We start from the raw sequence: 24,935 nt of genomic DNA on the forward strand, positions 1-24,935 counted from the left end.
AGATATACACGTGAGAAATACGTATCTCTTATTTTTGAAAGTTATTAAATGTGACTATATTAATATATCATTTAAACAGGATCAGAAGTGTACACATGTATGTACACATATATTTTCACATGTGTGTGTGTATATATTTCTATGTTACTGCCTACAATACATGTAAAGCTGCCTCGGGCTCATCGATAGCTGATAGTATTGCATTGTATAGAGATACAATTTATTCCTCTATTGTCTTTGTACTTTGCTTTCTTGTACTTTTTCTTACACTTTGCTATTACCATCAGCACTGAAATGACAATTTTTGCACAAGCACCTTTGCACACTTGTATGAGTTTATCTGTAGAATAAATTGTAATTCTTAGTAGTGGAATATTGGGTTAAAATTGCCGTTGTTTTGTCAAATCACTTTCAAAGAGAGAGAAACTTTCTATGTCTACCAAGAAAGTGGAGAGTAGACTCTGAGTCTTTGACAAAACACTGGAGCTCCTTTCACTAAACCATTAGATTTGAGACAAAAGGCCATCGCGGACTAAGCACAGTCTGAGCTCAGAAACACGGCCCTGTCTAGAGCACCCCTTCTGACCACCCCCGCAGTGATGGGCATCATTTCACTTACACCCCACGGGAGAGAACATAGTCATGTGGTGACACCCTACAGCCCGGAAAACTGGGAAATGCAGCCTAGCCCTGTCCGGCATGATCCTATCATGAGAGATGCAGAAGAGGGCAGTGGTGGACCTCAGGTGGCTCTGCCACCCATGGCAAGTTGTTGGACTTTATCCTGAGGTCAATGTAAGGTTGCAGAAGGACCAACTTATACAATTGACAGTTTTCCCCAACAAAAAACTGTGTCAGTGGACTTGGGCATGGGTCATTCACTGAGGTCCTACTATGTGCCAGGCACTAGGCTGGGTGCTTCACCTGCCTCATTTCTAACTCCAAACCTGCAAGGTGAGTCCCATGATTCCCAATACACCTCAGAAGCTTAAAGAGGTGAAGGGACTTGCCCAAGGCTGAGGATCTGAACCCACAGCTGGGTGACTATAAAACCCACACTCTTGCTTTCCATGGCTCTGGCCACATCAGTGCATAGCACTCATCCTCTAGCTGCTGTTCAGATCCTTCGCTTCCCCCACTTAGGCTCCTGCTGGCCAGGTGTATGGTACATGCAGCCCATGCACCTTGCCTAACGTGGACTCTCTTCTCATTTTCCAGACCCTATCTCATCTCCTTTGCTTCCTCCTGTGACCTTGGCAGCACCCTCGTTTGGTGCTCAGCCCAAGGTTTCCCCAGCCATGGAGTTACCCATTGGCACTGCTCAGGGATTCTATCGTCCCGTCTTTGGGGCGTATACAGTCCCTCCCTTCCAGTTCCAGGCTCGCCATGAGAGCATGGACTGGAGGCGCATCAGTGCCGTGGATGTGGACCGTGTGATACGGGAGCTGGATGTAGCCACCCTGCAGGAGAACATCACTAGCATCACCCTCTGCAACTTGGACAGAGAGGCATGCATCCACTGTGGGAAGCCTATGGACCCGGCACTGCTCAAGGTACTGCGCCTGGCGCAGCTGTCAATTGAGTACCTGGTTCACTGCCAGAACAGCATGTGGACCAGCATTGCCCAGCTAGAGGCACGGCTGCAGGCCAGCCTGGACCAGCAGGAGCGTGGTCAGCAGGAGCTGGGCCGCCAAGCTGAAGAGCTCAAGGGTGTGCGGAAGGAAAGCCATGAGCGTCGAAAGATGATCAGCACCTTGCAGAATCTGCTCCAGCAGACAGGTGGCCAGTTCTACCACATGGTGAGTAATATCAATGGGGCAAGGAGAGTAGGAGGGGTGGGTGCCCAGTCACTGGCCCACCTGGGCAGCACTATCCTCTGGACCCTGAGGTCACAGTGGGACCATAGTCACTGGTTAGGAACAGATTTTAGAGACACTGCTCATGGCCAGAGGACCTGAGGCTGCCTGATCAGTTTATACCGTGTGTGTGTGTGTGTGTGTGTGTGTGTGTGTGTGTGTGTGTGTGTTTGTAGAGTGTGTATTGTGTAATGTGTGCTTACTTGTGTGTAGAAGCATGCACATGAAAATATGTTTATGGTGTATGTGAATGAGTGAATGTTGCATATGTGTCTAAGGGTGTATATATTTTTGAAACAGAGAATCCCAGGCTCAGTCAGGTGATTTAATCCTGCACTTTCCACTGCTTCCTCTCTATGTAGTGCCATCAGTGTGACAAGATGTTCGTGAATGCCACCTTTCTCCAGAGCCACATTCAGCGCAGGCATGAGAGCAAGACGGAAGGTGGTGAGTCTAGGTGGCCCTTCTAGGACTGTGGAAGGACCCTGACTGGAACTCAGTGGTTGGGGGCACATATATCACCAAAGCTGCCCTCACAACCTTACCTCCAGCTGAGGGTGGGATGATCCCAATGGGGATGGGAGGTTTCTCACCATGTGCGTAGAGAAAAGGAGCTGGCAGGCACACGGGCAGGTGCCAGTCTTAGCTTTGCCCCTTTCAGTTACCATCAGCGCTTCCCCCTCTGAGTCTCAGCGGCTCTCACTACTAGTGGGGCAGTTACACAGAGTGAATTTGAAGGGTCCTTCCCCCCAGCCTTCTGTGAATCTGCTGTTCTCTGATTCGGACCGGGAATGAGCATAAAGGGGGTTAATGAGCAATCAGACCAGATCTTTTACATTATTTTGTACATAAGCTCATTATGAAATAATCACTGTAATTTTACAGTTTGAAATTCCAAAATGGTTAGTAAAGCTCTGTTTTCTCCACAGAGAGATGTGCATGCTTTATATCCCTTTTTGAGGTTCAGTAAGAAATAGCTCTTAAAACATAACATATAGGCATGAAAATATTAATATAATACAAAGATTGAAAAGTCCTATAATAAAACTATCCTCTTATTTTCCCTCATTTTAATTTCCTTTTCAAAGAACAGACTTAGTTTTAAAACAGCACTATTTACCTAGTCACTGTGCATTTATTGTATGTTTAATTACTCTTGATTCTATCTTGGAGGCTGCTAAAGAAAAACAGATTTTCCCCTTCTTAAATATTTTTTCTGATAAAAAGATATTTCTTTAAAGGGATATTTGTATACCGATGTTTATAGCAGCATGATTTACAGTAGTTAAGACGTGGAAGCAACCCAAATGTCCATTGAAAGAGGAATGGATAACCAAAATGTGGTTTATACATACAGTGCAATATTATTCAGCCTTAAAAAGAAAGGAAATTGGGGCATCTGCTACACATGGATGAACCTGGAGGACATTATGCTAAGTGAAACAAGTCAGTCACAAAAGGACAAACACTGTAATGATTTTACTTGTATGAGGTACCGAGTGTAGTCAAATTCACAGAAACAGAAAGTAGAATGGAAAGCAGGGGTTGGTGGGAGGGGGAATGAGCAGTTATTGTTTAATGGGTATAGAGTTTGTTTCACAAGAGGAAAAGAGTTATGGGGATGGGTGGTGGTATTGTTTGCTCAACATTGTGAATGTGTTTAATACCACTGAACTGTACACTTAAAAATGGTTTAAATGACAAACTTTACATTACATGTATTTTGCCACAATCAAAAAATTGAAAAAAGGTGCTGTCGATATAGAAAATTTAAATGCAAGTAAGTAGAGAAAATAAAAATCATGAATAACATACCTGCAGTTAATAGTATGGTGTATTCTCTGTAATTTTTTTTCCATATACATGTATAATCATACTCTATGCAGAGTTGACCTCGGTTATTTTCAATTAAGAATATGTCACATTTTCCAATGTCATTAAATCTTTGTAAACATGATTTTTAATGGCTGCTAATATCCCATCAAGTGGCTATTATAATTTATTTCTCAACTGAATTATTTCATAATATATGTGGGTTACTCAAAAAAGTCCCTGTTATAAATCACACGATGATCAACATTCTTGTATGTAACGCTCCGTGCATATTCCTTCTTATTTCCTTAATGCAAAGTGCTGTAAGGAGAGGGAAGAAATGTTTGTAAAGCAATGTTGCTACATTAATGTTCATGACTTTTTTTTATTGGGTTTTCCGCTCTCCTATTCCACACTCACCTCAAATCACTTATTAACCCATATCAATTTCTGCAGCATCCAAGAATTGCCTGTTCCCAAAAAGTCCAATCTGAAAAAAGTCGTATCTCTTTTCAAAGAAAGACTTAAAGTTCTGGTCAAGAATGTGGCGTAGATAAATCTGGAATTTGCTGCCTCCCACAACCACATCAAAATTATTACTAAAATACAGAACAACCATGATTTAGAACCACTTGAAATCTAGTTGAACTGAAGACCTACTACTAGGGGATTAAAGAAGGAGCACATCAACACTGGGAGGAGGGGTAGGGGCATGGAACAGTTGGTCCCACATCCACATGTGGAGGTTTAAAATTGGGAGGGATGTCTTGGCTGTGGAGGTTTCCAGTGCCAGGAGGAGAAGTTCTCATAACTTTAGCTGTAAAAAATAGTGAGGATTGTGGCTGAGAGATACAGAATCTGCTGGCACCAGCAGTTTCTCTTAAGGAGCCTGAGGATGCACTTCCTCAGATTCACTCCCTCTGAACTCCAGCACTAGGGCAGCAGCTTGAAAGGAAACTGGGACACTTCTCTGGAATCAGGGTGAGAGCTGGAGAGGCAGCTTTCTCCCAGTCAGAAGTGATGGCAGAGGCCAGAGTTCCGTTGCTGAGCCCTCCCCCCCACAGAGCCAGCAGTTGGGGCACTATATCTGACTCTCCCTCAACCTGGCTCACATGTTTTGCCCCACCCTGGTGACCCCACCACGCCCTACTTGCAGGCTCATCCAAGCCATTTCCAGTGGCTTTTTCATACAACTGGCCTCTCTTGCCTCATGCTTCAGACTTTCCTAAAATCCCTCAGACAAGCAGCAGCTGGCCTCAGTGTTCCTGTACCTCCCAATAAGTGGCCTCAGGCCCAGCACTAGCAACAGCCCACCTTGGTTCATAGCTTTGCCTCTTTGGGGCACCTCCAAGCCCAACACAAGTAGCAGCCTTCTGCAGATTGTTTTGTAGCGCATGCTGGGTGGCCCTGAGCAGGGCACAGGCAGTGGCTGACTTTGCACCTCCCGGGAAGCGCCAGAGCCAGCGCACCTGATGGTCACTTTTGACCACACCAGATTACAACCCTTCCACCTCCACGAGTAACACACCATAAGGTCAGCTCCTGCATAGCACTTCTTTTGCTGTAGTTGCAGCTGATCCTCACAATGGATTGGCCTGGAGGTCAATCCCTCCCAGTGACACCAACATCAGCCAAGGTTCAACTACAATAGAATAGTGCACACAGCTCACCCCTGGAATGGCCAGCTCAGATGACTGGGGAGGCTGAGCCACTGGGCCCTACAGGACACCTACTACACAAGACCACTCTACCAAGTGCAGGAGACATAGCAGATCTACTTAATACATAGAAACAAACACAGGAAAACAGCCAAAATGTAGAAACAAAGAAGCATGTCACAAATGAAGGAACAGGAGAAATCTCCAAAAAAAGAACTAAATGAAATGGAAACAAGAAAACTTCCAGATACAGAGGTCAAAACAATGGCTATAAGGATGCTCAAGAAACTTACTGAGAACGTCAAGGAACTTAGTAAGAATTTTCAGAAACTTAGAACATCAACTACATAAAAAAGGACCAGTCAGAAACGAAGAACACACTAACTGAAATAAAAAAGAAAGTACAGGGAGTCAACAGTAGGATAGAGGATTCTGAGAATCAAATCAAGAATTTGGAATATAAAGAAGCAAAAAACACCCAATCAGAAGAGCAAAAAGAATCCAAAACTATGAAGATAGTGTAAGGAGCATCTGGGACAACTTGCTAACACTTGCATCATGGGGATGCTAAAAGGAGAAGAGAGGGAGCAAGAAATTGACAACCTATTTGAAAAAATAATGACAGAAAACTTCCTTTACCTGGTAAAAGAAATAGACAGGAAGTGCAGAGAGTCCCAGACAAGAGGAACCCAAAGAGGCCCACACCAAGACACATCATAATTAAAATGCCAAAGGTTAAAGACAAAGAGAGACTCTTTAAAGCAGCAAGAGAAAAGCAGTTACTTACCTACAAGGGAGCTCCCATAAGACTGTCAGTTTATTTCTCAACAGAAACTTTGCAGGCCAGAAGGGAGTGGCAAGAAACATTCAAAGTGATGGAAAGCAAGGACCTACAACCAAGATTACTCTACCCAGCAAAGCTGTCATTTAGAATTGAAGGACATACAAAGAGCATCCCAGGCGAGAAAAGGCTAAAGGAGTTCACCACCATCAAGGCAGTATTATATGGACGGTTAAAGGGTCTTGAAGAAGGAGAGGGAGGAGGAGGGCGGGGAGGAGAATCATGATCAAGAAGACAAACAATGAAATGGCAATAAATACACATCAACAATTGAATCTATAAATCAAAATAAATGAACAAGCAGAACAGAAACAGACTCATAGATAGAGAACATTTTGATGGCTGCCGGATGGGATGGGGTTTGGGGGGATGGCTGAGAAGCTGAAGGGATTTAGAAGTACAAATTAAGCATAGCCCATGGACACAGGCAATAGACAGATGAAGGCCTGGGATGGGGTGGGAGATCGGTGGAGGAGGGAAAAGGGAGGGAAATGGGGGGCATCTCTAATACTCTCAACAATAAAAGAAATTTTTTCAAAAAGAAAGGCTTACAGTTTTAATAACAGTGTCATCTATGGAATACTTACTAAATGTACTTTAAAAGGTAACAAATGTACAATTGGTGTCTTTTTCATTAACCTTTACCCTACTGTTTTATCAGTATGTGGTTTAGTTAGAATGTTCTTCTATAATTCCTTCTGAATCTGTTTTTAACTTCAAAAAATTAAAGTTGTACACACAACTCAACCTTAGCTAAAATGTTCATTTATACTGCATGGTGCCTTTCTCTCATTTGAAATTTAGAACTATGTGATTAAATTACATTATTTAAAAAAAGTGACCTTAAAACTGCAATTATTTTCATTACTTTAAATTCCTCTCTGATTGCAGTCAGGATACACAGGTATGTTCTTTGTATTAATAATCAATGTGTACATGCTATTTCGTATTCTGCTTCTCTTAATCTAGTAATTTTGCATTCACATTTCTATGTGTCAGTACTGTCAAAAGAATTATTATTTTTTAAACATTATCTTTATTGATTTCAGAGAGAGGAAAGTAGAGGGAGAGAGCGAGATGGAAACATCAATGATGACAGAGTCATTGATCGAGCCCGCAACCCGGGCATGTGCCCTGACCGGGAATCGAACCCCAGTCACCTGTATCCTAGGTCGACGCTCAACCGCTGAGCCATGCCCGGCAGGGCAAGAGTTATTTTAAATGACGGTAACAGTTCACATTTATGAAGCGTCAAGCCAGGCACTATGCTAGCACTTTCCATGATCACATTCCATCCTCACAACAACCTCTGAGTCAGGTGCTATTATTATGTCCATTTTCCAGTTTGGGGAAACTGAGAATTAGACCAAGGTCAATGTGCAATGTAAGTGGCAAAGCTGGTCTCAGACTGAGGTGTGTGACTGACAAAGTGAGCGAGGAACTGCATTCCACTGACGTTTTCACTTAAACTGGTCACCCTCTGTTTGCACAGACCCCACAGAAAAACAGAAGAAGCAAGAAAAGTCAGTGGAGGAGGCAATAGAAGAGCTGCGGGCCAAGTTAAAGTCGACCCAAGAGGAGCTAGAAGCCCTGAAGGAGGAGAAGCAGCAGCGTCAGGTGGGCATGGAGAACACATGCCAGGAGACTCGGGCGTGGATTCCCAGAGAAGCAGGGTGCACATGTGTCCCGCAGGCCAAAGTTCTGGCTGGTCTCCAGGAGCTGGGAGGCCGAGCTCAGGGGGCATCTTCACAGATGTGGCAAATGACTTTAGGCAGCCTGGAAAGGAAAATTCTATTATTTTGCCAGACCTGTCAGGCCAGAAGTAGAGCAGAGAGTTGAACTTTCCTGCATTATTCAGCACCCTGGAAAGGCATTTGAATGTGAATTTTAACTTCTTACAGTTCACTCAGCTTTTCGAGGACAAAGCATGGGTCCTATTCTGAAAGCTGCAGAACCCAGCCCAAAGGAGGTTCTCAGTAAATATTTATAAAATGAAGGTACATAAACTTGTCTCACTCATTCCTTCATTTATTCATTCGCTATTCATGCTCTTGGCTCACGTTTATTGAGCATTGACACTGCCAGGCATTGTGAGGACAGAAAGACAGGAGAGGCATGATCTCCAGCCTCAAGGGACATGAAGGTTCACGTAAAACTTGACCACTCCAAATCCAAACAATGAGGACTCTGGGACAGATGTTCTTTGGGTCTCCATGGTGACCTGCACGGACAAGGGGCCCTAGAAGTTTCTCAGAAAATATTTGCCATAATGCAGTTTTAACGATTCTATTGTTCTTGCCTTTCTTTGTAGGAAGCAGAGACCACCTCTCAGAGGGAAAGAGATGCTAACCAAATTTTTGATGATTTGAAAGAAATGCTATCTGAGGAAATGCACAAGCAAAAAAAATCATTTTGGGATGAAATGAAAAGTTCTGCTTTCCATAACTCTTTGTTAGAAGAGATACCCGGGGTAAAAAAGTTTTCAGAGTTCTTTTGTTGAAAATCTGCTTCTATGTTCTCAAAAGTTACTTGCTGGTTTGTACTAGTTTTATTTCCTCTGCATCTGCTAGGCTAATAGCTGTGAGGTCAGATACCAGTTGCCTAAAAAGTCAACTTTTCAAGAAGGTGATTGTCTTGGACTGTGCCTAGAGTATTGGGTGATCCATCCTCACGATCTGAGCTGGAAAGCAAAGGATGGGAGGCGGTGGGGTGGAAATGAGAGCCGTGTGTGTGTGTGTGTGTGTGTGTGTGGTATAGTTTTCTGTAGTGACCCTGCCCTCCCATCCTAAACGTTTCCCCAGAGGGGTCAGGGGTGGTTTGTGGAAAATAAGATGCTGCTTCACCATAGGGACCTCATGCTCCTAACCCCCAGCTCCCAGGCCCCATTCCTGAACTCAGCTAAACTCCCCGGCTCCCTCCCTCCCCGACACATATCGTTCTGAATTTGGGGTTGTTCAGAATCCACTTCATCAGGGGTCAAAGGGTTGCTTCCGGTTGGCAAATTCTGAGTGTTGATAAATGAAGACATGACTTCTACCTTCGGTGCTTTCCTTTGAACTTGGGCCACATTCTCCTGAACTGGGACACCCCTTTTTGTTTTTGTCTTTCCCCCAAGGATTGCTTACGTGCTCATGCCTGTGTGTCTCACTGCTGTCTCCTCTCACCTGACAGTTTATTATTTTACGTTTAGGAAAGTATAGGAGCCAAACTGGATACAAAGTTTTCAGAGTAGTTGAATGACTGTTTTGTTAGTATATTTCTTAAATTCTGAGGGAAAACCTCAGTTAAGATTCCAGTTAGAGTGACTGTGAAAAGCACTGTAAGACAGGTTGTCTTCCGCTCTCCCCTGGAACCTGCTGGTCCCGTGCGCGGCCTGAGCTCTCAGGAGACCCCGGTGAAGGGGAACATGGGCTCGTGGGGATGTTCCAGGTGTGGGGATATCTAAGGAGGGCAGGCTGGCGTTTGTGGGCGGGTAAGGTGTGCCCTCTGCCACAGCTCAGGATGTAAAAGACAAAATCATGTTTAGATCTCCATGAAAATTAAATTATGCCCTGGTCTCTGCAGGATGATTTCAAGGAGCAACACCAGCAGGCACTGAAGGGGCTACAGGCCCTAAAGGAGAAGATAGAAATTCAGGTGAGCTGATCCCCCAGGCCTTTCTTCCTAGAACCTACCAAAAACCATGTTGGCTTCTAAACAAGCCTCTCATTTTTGCTCTATGATTTTGGGAAAGTTGAAAAACATCAGGTTCTATATTTTCAGACCTTCCGCCAACACATGACAGCATAGAATGGGGTTCTTGGGGGGCTCAGTGAGGCTGCTGATATGCGTGTGTGCAGTGTCACGTTTGCCTGGGATCTTTTCAAAATGCACACAGCCTGTCTCCTATTCCATCCCTTGCCCTCCTTTTACTCCCACCCAGTTCAAAACAACTCTTAGAAAGTGTGACGACCTATGGGACTTGAAGATATGTGGGATGGATCCTGTGGTGGGTGGCAAGGATTTCACACCTGGCTCTATGGAAGTAGAAAATCTTTGATTTGCAGCATTTGTTACTTTCTGTGGTGTCAATAGTCCCACCATGGCCGACTTCATGCTACCACTTGAGGTCAACAAATATGGAATTGGGATTTGTGTCCAATCTGCTCTCGTGGGCTGGTTGGAGGTAGCTCTGGTCACCACTGGATGGGTCAGCACAGTCCAGTTATGTGTGGTCTGTGTCACCGGTAATTAGCTCCACGTCAAGGAAGGGCCTTTGGCAGTCAGTAACCATGCTTGTGCTTCTGTTGAGAGAAGCACAAGGTTGTTGAGAAAGACCTTCGTGGCTAATAGTCAGCAGTAAAGTGTTTCCACCGCTGGGCGTTTCACCAGCTTCACATTAAAAAAGCCATTTTTTTCTATGAAGTCTGTTCACATCCTTTGCCTGTTTTTCTGTTGATTTCCTGAGTTCCCATAATGCATGGAAATTAATCCAAACTTTTGTTGTTCTAGTTGTGAACATTTTCCGGTTTTCTCTTGGTCCTTCAATGTTCTTTAACAGGATCGTGGCCATACACTATGAATAATGTTTATGTAGTCAAATTTTTCAAATTATTAATCTTTTCTTTATGGCCATTTAAAAAAATATATCCGGTGGGGTTCTTTTTCAGTACTTTTATGGCCTTATTTACTTATTTATTTATTTATCATTCACATTACTTTATTTCACTATGATTGACATATAAAAAGCTGTACATGGTTAAGGTGTAGAACTCAGTGAGTTTGGGCATAAGTATACACCATTGAAACCATCACCACCATCAGGCCATAGGCATATTCATCACCCCCAAAGTTCCCTCCCACCCTCTTTATTATTGTTATATTCCTTGTGTGTGATAATAACACCTAACATAAGATCTACCTGCTTCTTAGCTAAGCTTAAATACACAGTATTATATATATATCTTGCATAACAAATTTTGTATCCTTTGACCTTATAACCTCACCATTTTCTCTGCCTCTTATCCCCTGACAATCGCCATTCTATTCTCTGTTTTGACACGTTTGACTATTTTAGATTCCATGTACATGAGATCATGCAGTCTTTCTGTGCTGACGTATTTCACTTAGCATAATGTCCTCTAGGTCCATTCATATTTACGCAAATGGCAGGATTTCCTTCTGCTTTTTAAGGCTCAATAACATTCCAGGGTATGAATATACTACATTTTCTTTTTTCGTTTTTTCTTTTAAATATATCTTTATTGATTTCAGAGAGAGGAAGGGAGAGGGAGAGAGAGGGAGAACTGAAACATCAGTAATGAGAGAGTCATTGATCAGCTGCCTCGAGCCCGCAACCTGGGCATGTGCCCCGACCGGGAATCGAACCTCGATCTCCTGGATCCTAGGTCAATGCTCAACCACCGAGCCACTCCCGGCCGGGCTAAACTACATTTTCTTTATCCACTCATCTTTAGAAGGATTATTAGCTTTCCATATTTTAGCTCTTGTGGATAATGCTGCAGTGAACATGGGGGTGTGAGTATCTCTTCCAGATCTTGATTTTAATTCCTTTGGATCAGTACCAAGATGTGGGATTTCTGGAATATATTGTAGTTGTATTTTTAATTTTTAAAAAATATGTCTTTATTGATTTCAGAGAGAGGAAGGAGAGGGAGAGAGAGAGATAAAAACATCAATGGTGAGTGTCATTGATCGGCTGCCTCCTGCACACCCCCTACTGGGGATCGAGCCCACAACCGGGGCATGTGCCCTGACCAGGAATCCACCTGCAGCATCTCCTGGATCCTACGTTGACGCTCAACTGCTGAGCCGCGCTGGCTGGGCTATTTTTAATTTTTTTAACAAAACCAAAACAAAATGAAGTTTATTAGCATGTATACCTCATGTGTACATGGGAGATATCTAGAGAAAATGAGTAACTCTTTCTGTTTTTAATTTTTTGAGGAACCTCCACACAGTGTTCCGTAATGGCTATGCCAATTTACATTCCCAGAAGCAGTGCACAAGGGTTCCCCTTTTTCCACATCCTCGCCAACACTTACCTTGTTTATTTTTTAAATAATAGCCATCCCTACAGGTGTGAGGTGATATCTCACTGTGGTTTGATCTTCATTTCTCTGCTGATTAATGATGTTAAGCACCTTTTCATATACCTGTTGGCCAGTGGTATGTTTTCTTTGGAGAAATGTCTGTTCGGGTTCTTTGTTTATTTTTAAATTGGTTTATTTGTGTTTTGTACTATTGAGTTATATGAGTTTTCTTATTTTTTGGATATTAACCACTTTTCAGATATATGGTTTGCAAATCTTTTTTTTCCCATTCTGTAGATTGTCTTTTTATTTTTTGGATCATTTCCTTCGCTGCACAGAAACTTTTAGTTTGTTGTAGTCTTACTTGTTTATTTTTGCTTTTGTTGCATGTGCTTTTGGTTTCATGTCCAAAATAATCATCGCCAAGATCAATGTTTGGAGCTTTCCCTCAATTTTTTTTTTAGTAGTTTTACAGTTTCAGGTCCTATGTTTAAGTCTTTAATTCACTTTGAGTTGCTTTTTGTGTATGGAAGAAGACATTGGTCCAATTTCATTCTTATGCATGTGGATATCGATTTCCTCTAACACCACTTATTGAAGAGACTCTCCTTTCCCCATTTTGTGTACTTGTGTCCTGTCAGAGATTAGTTGACCATTTATGTGTGGGCTTTTTTCTGGCTCCTGTATTCTGGTCTATCCTGTTTTATGGCAGCACCATGCTGCTTTGATTACTATAGCTTTGTAATATAATTTGAAATTATTGGAAGTTACGGCTGCAGTTTTGGTTTATTGCTTAAGATTTTTTTTGCTATTGGGGGTCTTCTGTGTTTTAAGATTTTTCTTTCTATTTCTGTGAAAAACGCCATTGGAATTTTGGTAGGGAATACATCGAATCTGTAGGTTTCTTTGGGTAGTAAGGACATTTTAACACTATTTTCCCAATCCATGAGCACAGAATATTTTTCCATTTATTTGTGTCTTCCACAATTTTTTAGATTGATGTTTTTATTGTTTTCAGTGTACGGATCTTTTACCTCCTTGGTTAAACTTATTCCTAGTCTTTTAATTGTTTTTTATGCTGTTATAAGTGGGATTGTTTTCTTAATTTCGTTTTTGAATAGTTTGTTGCTAGTGTATAGAAACACAACTGATTTTTGCACGTTATTTTCTATTCTGTAACTTTACTGAATCTGGTTTGGAGTCTTTAGGGCTTTCTACATATAAAATCATCTGCAATCCGAGATCATTTTACTTCTTCCTTTACAATATGAATGCCTTTTATTCATGTTATTGCCCGATTGCTGTGGCTAGGACTTCCAATACCATGTTGAACTGAAGTGCTAAGGTTGAATAGAAGTGCTAATAGAAGTGATCTTAGAGAAAAAGTGTTAGCTGTGGGCTTGTCATCTCTGGTCTTTATTACATTGTCTATTCCTTCTATACACAACTTCTCAAATGCATTTTCATATCTATTGAGATGATAATATGATTTTATTCTTTATTCTGTTAATGTGGTGTGTCACATTTATAGATTTGTTTATGTTGAACCATTCTTGCATCCTAGGGATGAATCCTACTTGATCATGGTGTATAATGCTTTTAATGTGCTGTTGAATTTGGTTTGCTTGTGTTTTGTTGAGGATTTTTGCATCAATGTTCATCAGGGTTATTGGACTCTAAATTTTCTTTCTCATAGTGTCCTTGTCTGGCTTTTGATAAGCGTAATGCTGGCCTCATAAAATGCATTTGGAAGTGTGCCTTCCTCTTCAATTTTTTAAAAAGAATTTGCATTAATTTTTTTTAATGTTTAGTCGAATTCACCAGTGAAGTCACCTGATTATGGGCTTTTCTTTATTGGGAGATTTTTTGATTACTGATTCAATCTCATTATTCATAGGTCCATTTAGGATTTTTTATTTCTTTATGATTCAGTCTTGGCAGGTTGTATGTGTCTGGGAATTTATTCACTTTTTCCATATTATTCATTTATTGGTATATAATTGTTCATAGTAGTGTCTTGTGATCCTTTGCATTTCTGTGGCATCAATTGTAATGTCGCCTCTTTCATTTCTGATTTTATTTGAGACCCCTCTTTTTTCTTTGTCTAGCTATGGAATTGTCAATTTTGTTTATCTTTTCAAAAAGCCGACTCTTAGATTTGTTGATCATTTATATTCTTTTTCTAGTCTCTCTTTCATTTATATCTGCTCTAATCTTTATTATTTCCTTCCTTTTGTGCTTTTTTGTTACTGGTTTTCTGTCTGGGTGAAATATCCATTGTTGAAAGTGGAGTATGTAAGTCCCTTACTGTAATTATATTGCTGTCTATTTCTCCCTTAGTTCTATTAATATTTGCTTTATATATCTAGGCGCTCTGATGTTGGGTGCCTATATATTTACAATTGTTATATCCTCTTAATGAATTGATCCGTTATCATTATATAATGACTTCCTTTGTCTCTGTGACACCTTTTGACTTAAAGTCTTTTGTCTGATATAAGGATAGCTACCCCTGTTCTCTTTTGGCTACCATTTGCATGAAATATCTTTTTCCAACCCTTCAGTTTCTGTCCATGTGTGTCCTTAATGCTAAAGTGAGCCTCTTGCACACGGCATATAGTTTGACCTTGTTGCCGTTGGGGTTTTTTAAATTTATTCAGCCACTCCAGCTCTGAAGATTGGAGAGTTTAATCCATTTAAGTGTAAAGTAATTATTGATAATAAACCAACAACAAGTGTTGGCTAGGATGGGGAGAAAAGAGAAGCCTTGTGCACTACTGGTGGGATTGGAAATTGGTTCAGCCATGATGGAAAACTACAGAGATTCCTCAAAAAATTAAAAATAGAGCTGCCACATGACTCAGCAGACCCATTTCTGTTTATTTATCCGAAGAAATCCAAAACAACAATTCAAAAGGATGCATGCACCCCTCTGTTAATAGCAGCATTATTTACAATAGCCAAGATATGGAAGTAGCCTAAGTGTCCATCAGTAGATGAATAGATAAAGATGTGGTACATATATGCAATGGAATATTTATTGCTCAGCTATAAAAAGAATTAAATATTGTCATTTGAGACAACATGGATGGACCTAGAGGGTATTGTGCTAAGTGAAAAAGACAGAAAAAGACAAATATCATATGATTTCACTTATATGTGAAATCAAAAAACAAAATAAATGAACTAACAAACAGAAACAAACTCATAGATACAGATAACAAACTGATGGTTGCCAGATGAGAGGGGGGTTGGGAGCTTTGGTGAAAAAGATGAAGGGATTAAGAAGTACAAATTGCCTCTTATAAAAACAACCACAGGAATGTAAAGTACAACATAGGAAATACAGTCAAAAATATTGTAATAACTATGTATGGTGTCAGACACTAGACTTATTGGGGTGATGACTTTATAAGGTTTATAATGTGTAATCACTCTGTTGTACACTTGAAAATAATATAATAGTGTATGTCAACTGTAATTAAAAAATATAAAATAATTTTTGATACATTAGTACTTACTATTGCCATTTTGTTGTCTTCAAACTTTTTTTGAAGTTACTTTGCTTTCCCTCTTTCTCGCTTTCTCCATGATTTGAAGCCTTTTTTTTTTTTTTTTGTAGTGTTATGTTTTGATTCTTTCCTCTTTTGATCTTTTGTGTACCTGCTGTAGGTGTTTTTCTTTGCGATTAATATAAGGCTTATATAAAACATTTTATAGTTACAAAGTCTGTTTTAAGCTGATAAAACTTAACTTCAACTGCACACAAACGCTCTACACTTTTACTTTCTCTCCTCCCACGCCTCCTGGTGTCCACAAGGCAGCCCATAGGGCCGAGCCAGTTGGTGAGGTCTGTGTGCCAGTGTCCCAGGCCAATTTCAGCCACACCCACTTCCTCAGTTCTGGGGGTGGTGAGACAGAAGTGGCTTCCTGGGCAGCACCCCTCAAAGCTGGGGCAGTTGGGTGCTCACTCACTCTCACGTTTCCTTGTGGGAATGTTTGCAAGCTTGAGGAAGTCTCTCCTGGCGCTGAGCTGTGCTGCCTTGGGGAAGAGGTGATGCAATAAAGTGAAACTGTCTTCTCCTCTTCAAGGCAACTACTCTCTGATTTTTTGCTTCATCGAGGGACTGGAACCTGTGAGCTGGATTCCCAGGTTCCCATAAAAGTCATCTTCTCTGTGGGTGGCTTGAGAGCTGGAACCTCCTACCCCACCACCTTGCCTACAGTCACTCCCATTTTTTACATTTACATCATTGACCCATCTACACTTTATTTTGGTTTAAGATATGAAATAAGGGCCCAAGTTCATAGCTTTTTTTCAGGCAGTTAGCTGCTTGTTTGAAAACCCTGAGTCAATAACCCATCCTCCCCCAGACTAAGATTCCATGTTTTCCCCTCTTCCTCTGAGCTTTGTATTCTTTTCACTTATCTCTCTTCCTAATCGTGAGCCAGTACTTTTTAATTCCTGTAGTTTTATAATGTAGTTTAATATCTAGAGGGGCTCATTTTATAAACTTACTTTTCAGGACACAAAATGGAAAATGGAAACAAAGAAACTTCTAGAAGAGTTTGAAGTTGAGGCGGTGCAGGTAGTTCTCGTTGGGTGGTCGGGGGGAGCTTGGTTCCCGCGACCTCCTCTCAACCTCCAGCACACCACCTTTCCCCCACCTTGAACTGGTTGGCAGGTATTTTGTTGCTGATATTGTTCCTGGCTGCTGACCCTCATCAGTACACAGAAGGGCCAGCTGCCCACACAGGGGCAGGGACAGGGGACTCCAGGCCTTGTCTTCTGGACCACCGCAGCCTTTCCACTGTGGTCCCCTCGGCAGTGACCCCGTGAGGCCCGCCCAAGAGGCTTTGTATAACCCTCAGATGAATTGCCTGGTCACCCTTCTTTGAAATCCCACCCAGGAGAGAACCAGGTGGCTGTGGACCTCAGTGATAGTTCACCCAGAGCCCCGGTGGAAGGGCTCAGATATGAGACCAGTGAACAGAGAGCAGCAGGCTTCAGGGCAGAGAAAACATCCTCTATAAAAATGCCCCTGAGGAGGGGCAAGTTGAAGAGGAAGCCTGTTCACAACAGCCCCAGGTTCTGCATGCAGAGAGCTCAGAGCATGAAAGGGCTTGAGTCCGAGTCGGGCACATAGTATCCACCCCACTCCAGCAACCCCATTGGATGGTTTTACTTTATTTGAAACACTTTAAAGTGGGAAATGCATCCAAACTCATTCCTGAAGCAGGAGAAATACATTAAGGTACACTAAGTTCAGTCTCACTTCCACCCAGTCTTCACCTACCTGTCCCCTACACCCACCATCCACAGGTGACCACTTGTATTTTCTTTCGTACTATTCTAGAGTTTCTTTATGCAAGTACACATAGTCTCATTTTCTCTCTGCTCAGAGAGCAGAGGTAGCATGTTACATTTTTTTCACCATTTGTTTTCACCTAAAAACATCCATTTGATGATTTTCCAATGACCGCCAACTTCCCTGACTGTCCTTAAGTGGTGGCCACACCTGACAGAGAGCCCTTCCCCCTGATGTTTGGGGCCTGCATTCAATCCTTCCTTCTCCCCAGGCACGGCTTGAAAATGTTCCCAAGCTGGAAGGTGGTCAGTCTTGTTAGAAAACCACCTTCCCAGGCCTGGAAACCCTCCACCCTGCTCCAGGTGAAACGCCGACCAGCGTTTGCCATCTGGTGCAGAGCCGCCGACACTGGGCCCTCAGAGGCCCCTGCGGTCATGACTAACTGACCACCCCATTCCCACCAGCTGCGGGAGGAGAACAGGACGCTGCGGGACGAAAACAGGACGCTGAGGAAGGAGAAGAGGACTCTGCAGGAGGAGAACAGGACCCTGCAGGAGGAGAGCAGGGCCCTGCAGGAGGAGAACAGGGCCCTGCAGGAGGAGAACAGGACACTGCACAAGAAGAACAGGATGATGCTGAAGGAGAACAGGACGCTGCAGAAGGAGAACAGGACGCTGCAGGAGGAGAACAGGACGCTGCAGAAGAACAGGATGCTGCAGGAGGAGAAAAGGACACTGCAGGAGGACAACGAGACGCTGCAGATAGAGAACGAGATGCTGCAGAAGGAGAACAGGACTCTGCAGCAGGAGAACAAGATGCTGCAGGAGAAAAAGATAGTGCAAGAGAACAAGACGCTGCAGGAGAACAAGATGCTGGAGGAGAACAAGATGCTGCAGGAGGAGATTCACAGGCTGCGCACCTCCCTGTCTCAGGTTCACAAGGCAGCAGCTCCCAAGGCCCAGCGCCAGAGGAGTGCCACCCTATTTGGGTTCTGTCGACGAGCCAGGCATGTGGCCTCCCAGGAGGAGATGGTAGGTCTGTCCCATCTCCCCCCCAGCCCCTGGTGCCCCAGGCCTCTTCCCTGTGAGGATCCCCTTAGATTCTTCTGGACGCCCCACCATCTGTCTCATTACTCAGGTTCTTTAAAGAGAGAGGAATCCTCAGGTTTGAGGGGCACAAAGCCATGAGGATGCCACCTGCCTGCCTCCAGGCTGAAGTTGTGCCGTTGTCCTTAGGGACTGCAAGCAGATGGGCTCACACTAACTCCAGAGAGCACATTAAATACTGGCACCCAGTTGATACTTCAGGGGTCAGATACACTCATGTGATGACAGGCACTCACTAAGCTCCGTCTCCTAGACCTGGCCCAGTGGCTCTTCACCTGCTGCTCACGATTCTCTGCCCCATCCAGGCTCACCTGCCCTTCTGAGCCCCAGGTCCGTGCCGAAGGGCATCTTTCCCCAGATGTCCCCCGCATGGCCTCAGGTCCTCGCCATGGTTCTGATAGCGCCCTGCACACGGCTTCCATGGGCTGAGCACCCACTGCCACTGTCTAGCCGCCTCTTTCTGTACCTGCACCCCTTGCTGTTTCTGCTTTTCTGTTCTCCCAGCCATGCCTCACCCAGGCAATATTCCTACCCTCTTCCCGCTGCTTTTCTTTTCACTGTTCACCCCCAGAACTCTAGGCTCTTCACTGCTGTGGCCATTCAGGTCCAGTCTCGAGGTTTCTTCCTTACGTTACCTGAACTCTTGTTTGTAAATGTTTCAGTTAAGGAACGTATTGGCTAAACACAGCACACTAGATCACTAGGGTGTGTTTTTATGATTTTATATTGTCACACCAATAGCGGTGACTGTTGCTGACCTCATTTTTGCAGCAAAATTATACATTGGAAACTCAGACTCTGGGTCTCTCTTTATCATCTTCTGAATATTTAGTTTTTGTTCTCATGTCCTCGTAGTTGCAGGATGGCTGCCATGGCCCCAACTATCACAACCATATCCAGTGGGCGAAGTTGATGAAAAGGTCAAGTCCTGAGACCTGCTTCTATTCTGTTGGTCTCAGCTGTGTCTCATGGGTAGCTATAGCTGTAGGGAAGCCTAGGAGGTGAGTCATCTCTTTAATAGTGTCTGGAATAGAGCTAGCAAAGCAAGAAAGCGTTGGATGAGCCATTAGCCAGAAGCTAATAGGAAGCCACAGAAATTCAACGGGAGAGGGGACCTGTTGTGTTTGTTGATGGGGCGTCTCCCAGAGCTCCAGGTAGGGAGCAGCTGGGTGTGGGAGGAACCTGGGACCAGAGACAGGAACACGGTCAGGAGCTTCCCTCTGCTGCCTGTCTTGCTCCTTTCTCCATGTCTACTTCTAGTTTTCAGTTGTGACTCTGAGGACCAGCTTGCATTCCTTATGTGTTCCACGAGGCAGAACAAAGAAGGACACACACAAACCAAGAAACCCCAACCCAAGAGCAGTGGGGTGCCGACAGCTCTTGCCTTCACACATTTGCAGTCCAGGATTCTCTGCCCAGACCCGGGCAGCCAGCTTTGGCTGTGGCGTGGGGCCACACTGTCACATGTGGCTGCCCTGTCCACGTGGACCGAGGGAGAAGCAGGACTTTCTGGAAAGGGGGTTTGAGCAGATAATTCAGTGACTGTCCCCATTATGCCTCCATCCACCTAGGGGGCACTCAGCTCAGATGTCCACAGTACAGGATGGGCACCTACTGGCCCTGGCTGTTTCCACCCATTGTACCAAGAGTACTGACTGTGTGCCTGTCCCACTCTGCTTCCATGGGGCTCCGACCTTCAACCAGTCTTGCCTCCCCACCATGGGAAGATAAAGCATGGTTCCATTCAGATTGCTGCCATTCAGCCTCGGTGCCGTCCCCTCACATACGGAAGGCAGCAGGTGTGTGGGTTTGGGCCGGTGTACTGAGCGCCCTCCAGTTTCTAATGGAAGGTGTGGAAGCAGTGGCTGTCCCTTCTTCACGGTCCTAGGCACTGTCACTCCTCGAGCAGAGGTCCCTGCTGGCTGTAACCCGCTCTCTTCTTCATCTTTGCAGAGCCAGACGGTGTGTCACACGAAGGTGGAGTCGCAGTCTGCATGGGATGGTCTGTATCATGCCTGACGGATGTCCTGGCTTCTTCTCTTTCCTGTTCCTCCTGCCTTTTCTTGCAATCCCACAGTCTCCCCCCATGTCCTGCCTTGAGGCTCCACATTTCTTTCCCAGTTTTGCAACCAGTTCAGAGGCCCTGTTCCTGCGACCTGGGCTTCCCAGGGTGGGGGCTGGATGTGTGCCAAGTGCTTCGCCAAGCACTTAAGGTTCCTGGTCTCATTACCTGATCCCCATGGTTTCAATGTGGGATGGGCATTAACATCCTCATTTGGGAGGTGAGGACACTGAGACCGAGAGAGGTTCAAGGACTGGCCAAGGGGAGCTCAGCTAGAGAGGGGCAGGGCTGGCCTGTGAACTCTGTTCCTTCTGCCTCCAGATCCCGTGGTTGTGACCACTGCTCCATCCCACCTGTTGCTGGGAAAGATGACTAGAGGGCTCACTTTTTCCGACTAGCGCCCACATGCAGTCCCACCTTTTCTCTAAGTCTCACATGGGTCCGAGGCATTGGAGACCCTAAGTGCTCGTTCTCCTCAGGGAGCCCTGGGGGCCCGAAGGCTGTGGACACGGAGAAGGACTCTTCCAAGGGAGGCAGGCCCTCATTTTCTTCCCCGGTGTCCAAGGCTGAGAACAGATTTGCAGCCCTCTCCATTGGTCAGATTGTAGCTCCTTAATTGTGCCTGGCCACCTGAACCTGGGTGAAGGGAACTAGGGACTGAAGGCAGAGGGGTGTGCAGTGAGAAGCAGGTCTCCCTACTCCCAGGCTGCTGGGCTCCACCTCCAGAAGGTGTGCTCAGTCGGGCTGGAGCGGGATCTGAGAATCTGTGTTTCTAGTGAGTTGCCAGGTGCAGCCGGTGCTGTGGCTCACACGGGGAGAACCTTTGCTCCAGAACAGTTGGTTCTCAGGCTTGGCTGTTTGCTAGAAGATCTGGGAGTTTACAAAATAAATATTAAGGCCTAGGGCCCACCCTCAGAGATTCTGATGAAATTAGCTTGGGATGGGGCCCCAGTGATTCAGACATACAGCCAAGTTGGAGATGACCACCCTCCACTGTGACTTTTTGAGGGTTTTCTTCTGTGTCCCCGGCACCCAGCACTGGCCTGTTCACACTCATGTTACTTGTCAGTAAATGTCCGTTGAGTGAATCAAGGGATGGTCCAGCTCTAACTGCAGGGCCTCTCTCACTGGACCTGAGGAACACTTCTGGGTGCTTCCCTGTCTCACACTGGATGGTCCCTTGGTAGCATTTTCCTTGTAATTGCTGACTGTATTACCCTCTGGGTCGGTGCTTCTTAAGGTGTGGTCATTGGCTGACCTCGGTCAGCATCACCTGGGCAAGTTAAAATGCAGATTGCAGACGCCTTCCCCAGACCTATGGAACCAGACTCTGGAGGGTGGGGCCAGGGAATGTATGTGGCTTCTGAACCCTGTGATCCGGACCTTGCTGCAACTGGAGGGAGAGCACCTGATCTGAGCAATAAAGTTGAAGAGCAGGGACCCATCTATCCTGCGCACCATTATACCCCCATACAGGGGACAGAATTTGACACAGCTGTGGGGAGAGTGCGTCAGGTGGGGCCAGTATTAGGCTGGAGCTGGCAGTGACAGGGCCTGGGATCTGGGATCAGAATGGAGTCAGGGACCAAGCTGCTGCCAGGACTCAAGTGCCAGACAGAAGCCTGGAGCCCCGAATTGTCCTGCGAGCAGGACTGAGCCCAGATCTCAGAGGGCCAGACTGGAAGGGAAGGGAATCCTGAATGTGGGCAGGGGTCTGAGGCGGTGGTGCCCAGGAACAGAAACAACAGTTTGTGACCCAGGGATGGACACTGGGACAGTGTCCCTGAGCACACGGGGTGAGCATGAGCCAGGTGGGTGCTGTGGGGCTTTGGGAACACAGGTTCCGGGCACCAGACTGACCTTGTTGATTGCCGTGTGCTGCAGAGTGGGAGGATTCCTCGGATGAACAGGAGGAAGCTCTGGAAGCTCCGAAGAGAAAACGCACCTTGCTGAAGCGGATCAAGCGAGCCCTGCATCACACCATTCCAGACAGAAGGGTAAGCAAGGGGGTAAAGAAAGTAAGTTCTTAAACTGACAGGGCACGATCGTTCCTTCCATTCTAAGCTTGTTCGTCTTATTTGTTCAAGCAGGGGCACCTTTGGTGCCTAGGAATATAAACCCACGAGGCTTCTGCCCCCAGGTCTCGGTGGCAGTGTGGTCGCTTTGCTCTGTTTCCTCCAATGGTCACTTGAGGTGCCCCCTGTGTTCTGACCTCTCCGTGCTCTCTACTCATTGGTTACTTTCTTCTGGGTCTCTCTTTCTGACAAAGGGAATTGAATTGATTCAGTCTGGCCTCTGGGTGGGCCCCTTGGGCTAAGTGTCCATCATCGGTGGCACACGTGGCCACACACGCTCAGCAGGTGGCTGTGGATGACCAGGGCCTGGAAGCTCTGTGTGGTACAAATTGGGATTTGAGTGCTGTCCCTCCCTCGTGCCTGTGTTTAACCAGAGCATGCATATTAGCGTTCAAGGCAGCAATGAAATCTATTATTTAATAAAAGCACACCTGGTCACTAAAGGAGCCGGGCATTCTCTCATTGAAAATACTATCTGTGTGGACTAAGATGAGAACAAAAACGGGCACCTAGTTTACTTTAGTGACGCTGCTCTAATCTTTGACTCTTTTCATCTCCTGCTTAAGGTTACACTGGCCCTAAGTTCAGGCTTGATTAGAACATTTCTCTCTAACCTTGAATGAACCCTCATGCTGGACTTAGATGCCTCCCAAGCCGGAGCCCCCATGGGTTCTGGGTAGATGTGAAAAGCCCAAGCAACTTTCAGTAGGTCTCAGAGGGGACCTGGCATTTGTTTTTCGCAGCAGTTTTTTCAAACGTTGTTAGGCAGAGAGGACAAGGTGTCTGGCATAAGGATAGTGACTGGGGGACAAAAAGGAGCAAGGCAGGGTCTCCGGTGCTGGATTCAGTCTGCTGGTGAAAGGCACGGCCCGGCTGAGCCCCGGCGCTGTGGTTGGGGCATTGTGCACAGACCCTTTCTGTCCTCTTGCTGTGCGAGTTTTGCGGGGCCCCCAGGCCCTAAACTAGCGCACGTTCAGCAGCGGGTGAAGCTGCTGCTGGCCCTGCTCTGACACTCATCTCCCCCTGGCCCTGGGAGCGCCTGGCACTGACCACAGTGGCTCCCGGGCCAGCTGCAGGTTTAGAGGCTTAGGGAAGGGGCTGCAGGGGAGCCCTGTCTCCAAAGGGGATCTTCCGTGTCTTCTAGGATTCAAGGACAAGCCCCGCTGAGACTGACAGCCTCCACCAGCAGGTCCAGTGGGTGCAGAGGGAAGAGGAGTTTGCTCATTTACCAAGTCCGAGGGAAAAGCTGGTCAGGAAAGCCCCTGGCGGAGAGGAGGTGGAACAGAACAAGGCCTCAGTGGCCCAGACATGGAGCCAGGTTTCACGTAAGCTGGAGAGAGGGCTTGCCCGGGGCTGTCACTTGGAAGGGCCTGGGTTTGTTTGCCCATGAGGTGGGTTGCTCTAACGGTGAGATAGTTGGGTCCTCACGGTGACTCAGTCCTGAAGACTTTTTTGGGGGAAACAGAGTCAGGGCTGGGGTGGAGTGGGGTGGGCACCTGGGTACCTAATGGTCGCAGAGGAGAGCCAGCCAGAGCTTGTGGGCAGCGGAACTCTCCTGCTCAGATCTGCTCTTTACTGGGCAGCTTAGCTCTGCACAGCTTTGCTGGCTCTGACTGTGGGTGAACTTTGTGCTCAGAGGGAGCAGCTCCCCGGGTGCCTGGCTCTGTGACCCAGGCCTGTCGGTGCTGGTGGAGGCCCAGGCCTGGGAGCTGGGCTGCAGGCAGAGGCGAACAGTAGGCAATGGACACTCTGCCCTGACTAGTGGGAGGGAGAGAGGCTGGGCCAGTTCTGCCTGAGGACGAATCCTGAGCTCAGCCCTGTTTCCCGCCTGGGGTGACCGCTGCTTCTTTGTCCCTGGGGCTCACAACAAGGGAAGGCTGGGTGGTTCTTGTGGAAGATTCAAGGAGGTGGGCAAGGACCGTCCAGTCTCTGTCCTCAAGGAACTTCAGGAGCAAGGGAACTTGTCTTCCTAATTTCAGGAGCCTCCCCAGTGCTAACAGCCAGCCGTAAGCTCACAGACTTTTACTCGGACAAATATAAAATGAATATTTTATGTGTAAAAGTGGTGACATTTTATGTAAAAATGTCAAAAAGATAACACAACAGTTGGTAGGCGAAGATGGTAAAATTGTATCAAAATAGGGGAAACTCTGTCTTGTGCAGTTTAAACTTTTGGCCTTAAGG

The 24,935-nt window shown here is 45.5% G+C and overlaps 1 protein-coding gene across 1 annotated transcript in view; it reads left to right on the forward strand.

Annotated features, from left to right (window-relative positions):
* Positions 1-710: 710 nt before the first annotated feature.
* Positions 711-24,935, forward strand: part of DZIP1L (DAZ interacting zinc finger protein 1 like) — a 29,922-nt gene continuing 5,697 nt past the window's right edge. Inside the window, 12 exon segments of the mRNA XM_087825114.1 lie at positions 711-764; positions 1,219-1,297; positions 1,300-1,799; positions 2,219-2,303; positions 7,687-7,784; positions 8,479-8,637; positions 9,723-9,803; positions 17,973-18,539; positions 20,897-21,005; positions 21,156-21,272; positions 22,561-22,673; positions 23,896-24,076. Of these exon segments, the coding sequence (XP_087681240.1) occupies positions 711-764; positions 1,219-1,297; positions 1,300-1,799; positions 2,219-2,303; positions 7,687-7,784; positions 8,479-8,637; positions 9,723-9,803; positions 17,973-18,539; positions 20,897-21,005; positions 21,156-21,272; positions 22,561-22,673; positions 23,896-24,076 (2,143 nt within the window).

This window comes from Miniopterus natalensis, chromosome 15 (genome assembly GCF_054644295.1).
Source record: "Miniopterus natalensis isolate mMinNat1 chromosome 15, mMinNat1.hap1, whole genome shotgun sequence".
Classification (NCBI taxonomy): domain Eukaryota; kingdom Metazoa; phylum Chordata; class Mammalia; order Chiroptera; family Miniopteridae; genus Miniopterus; species Miniopterus natalensis.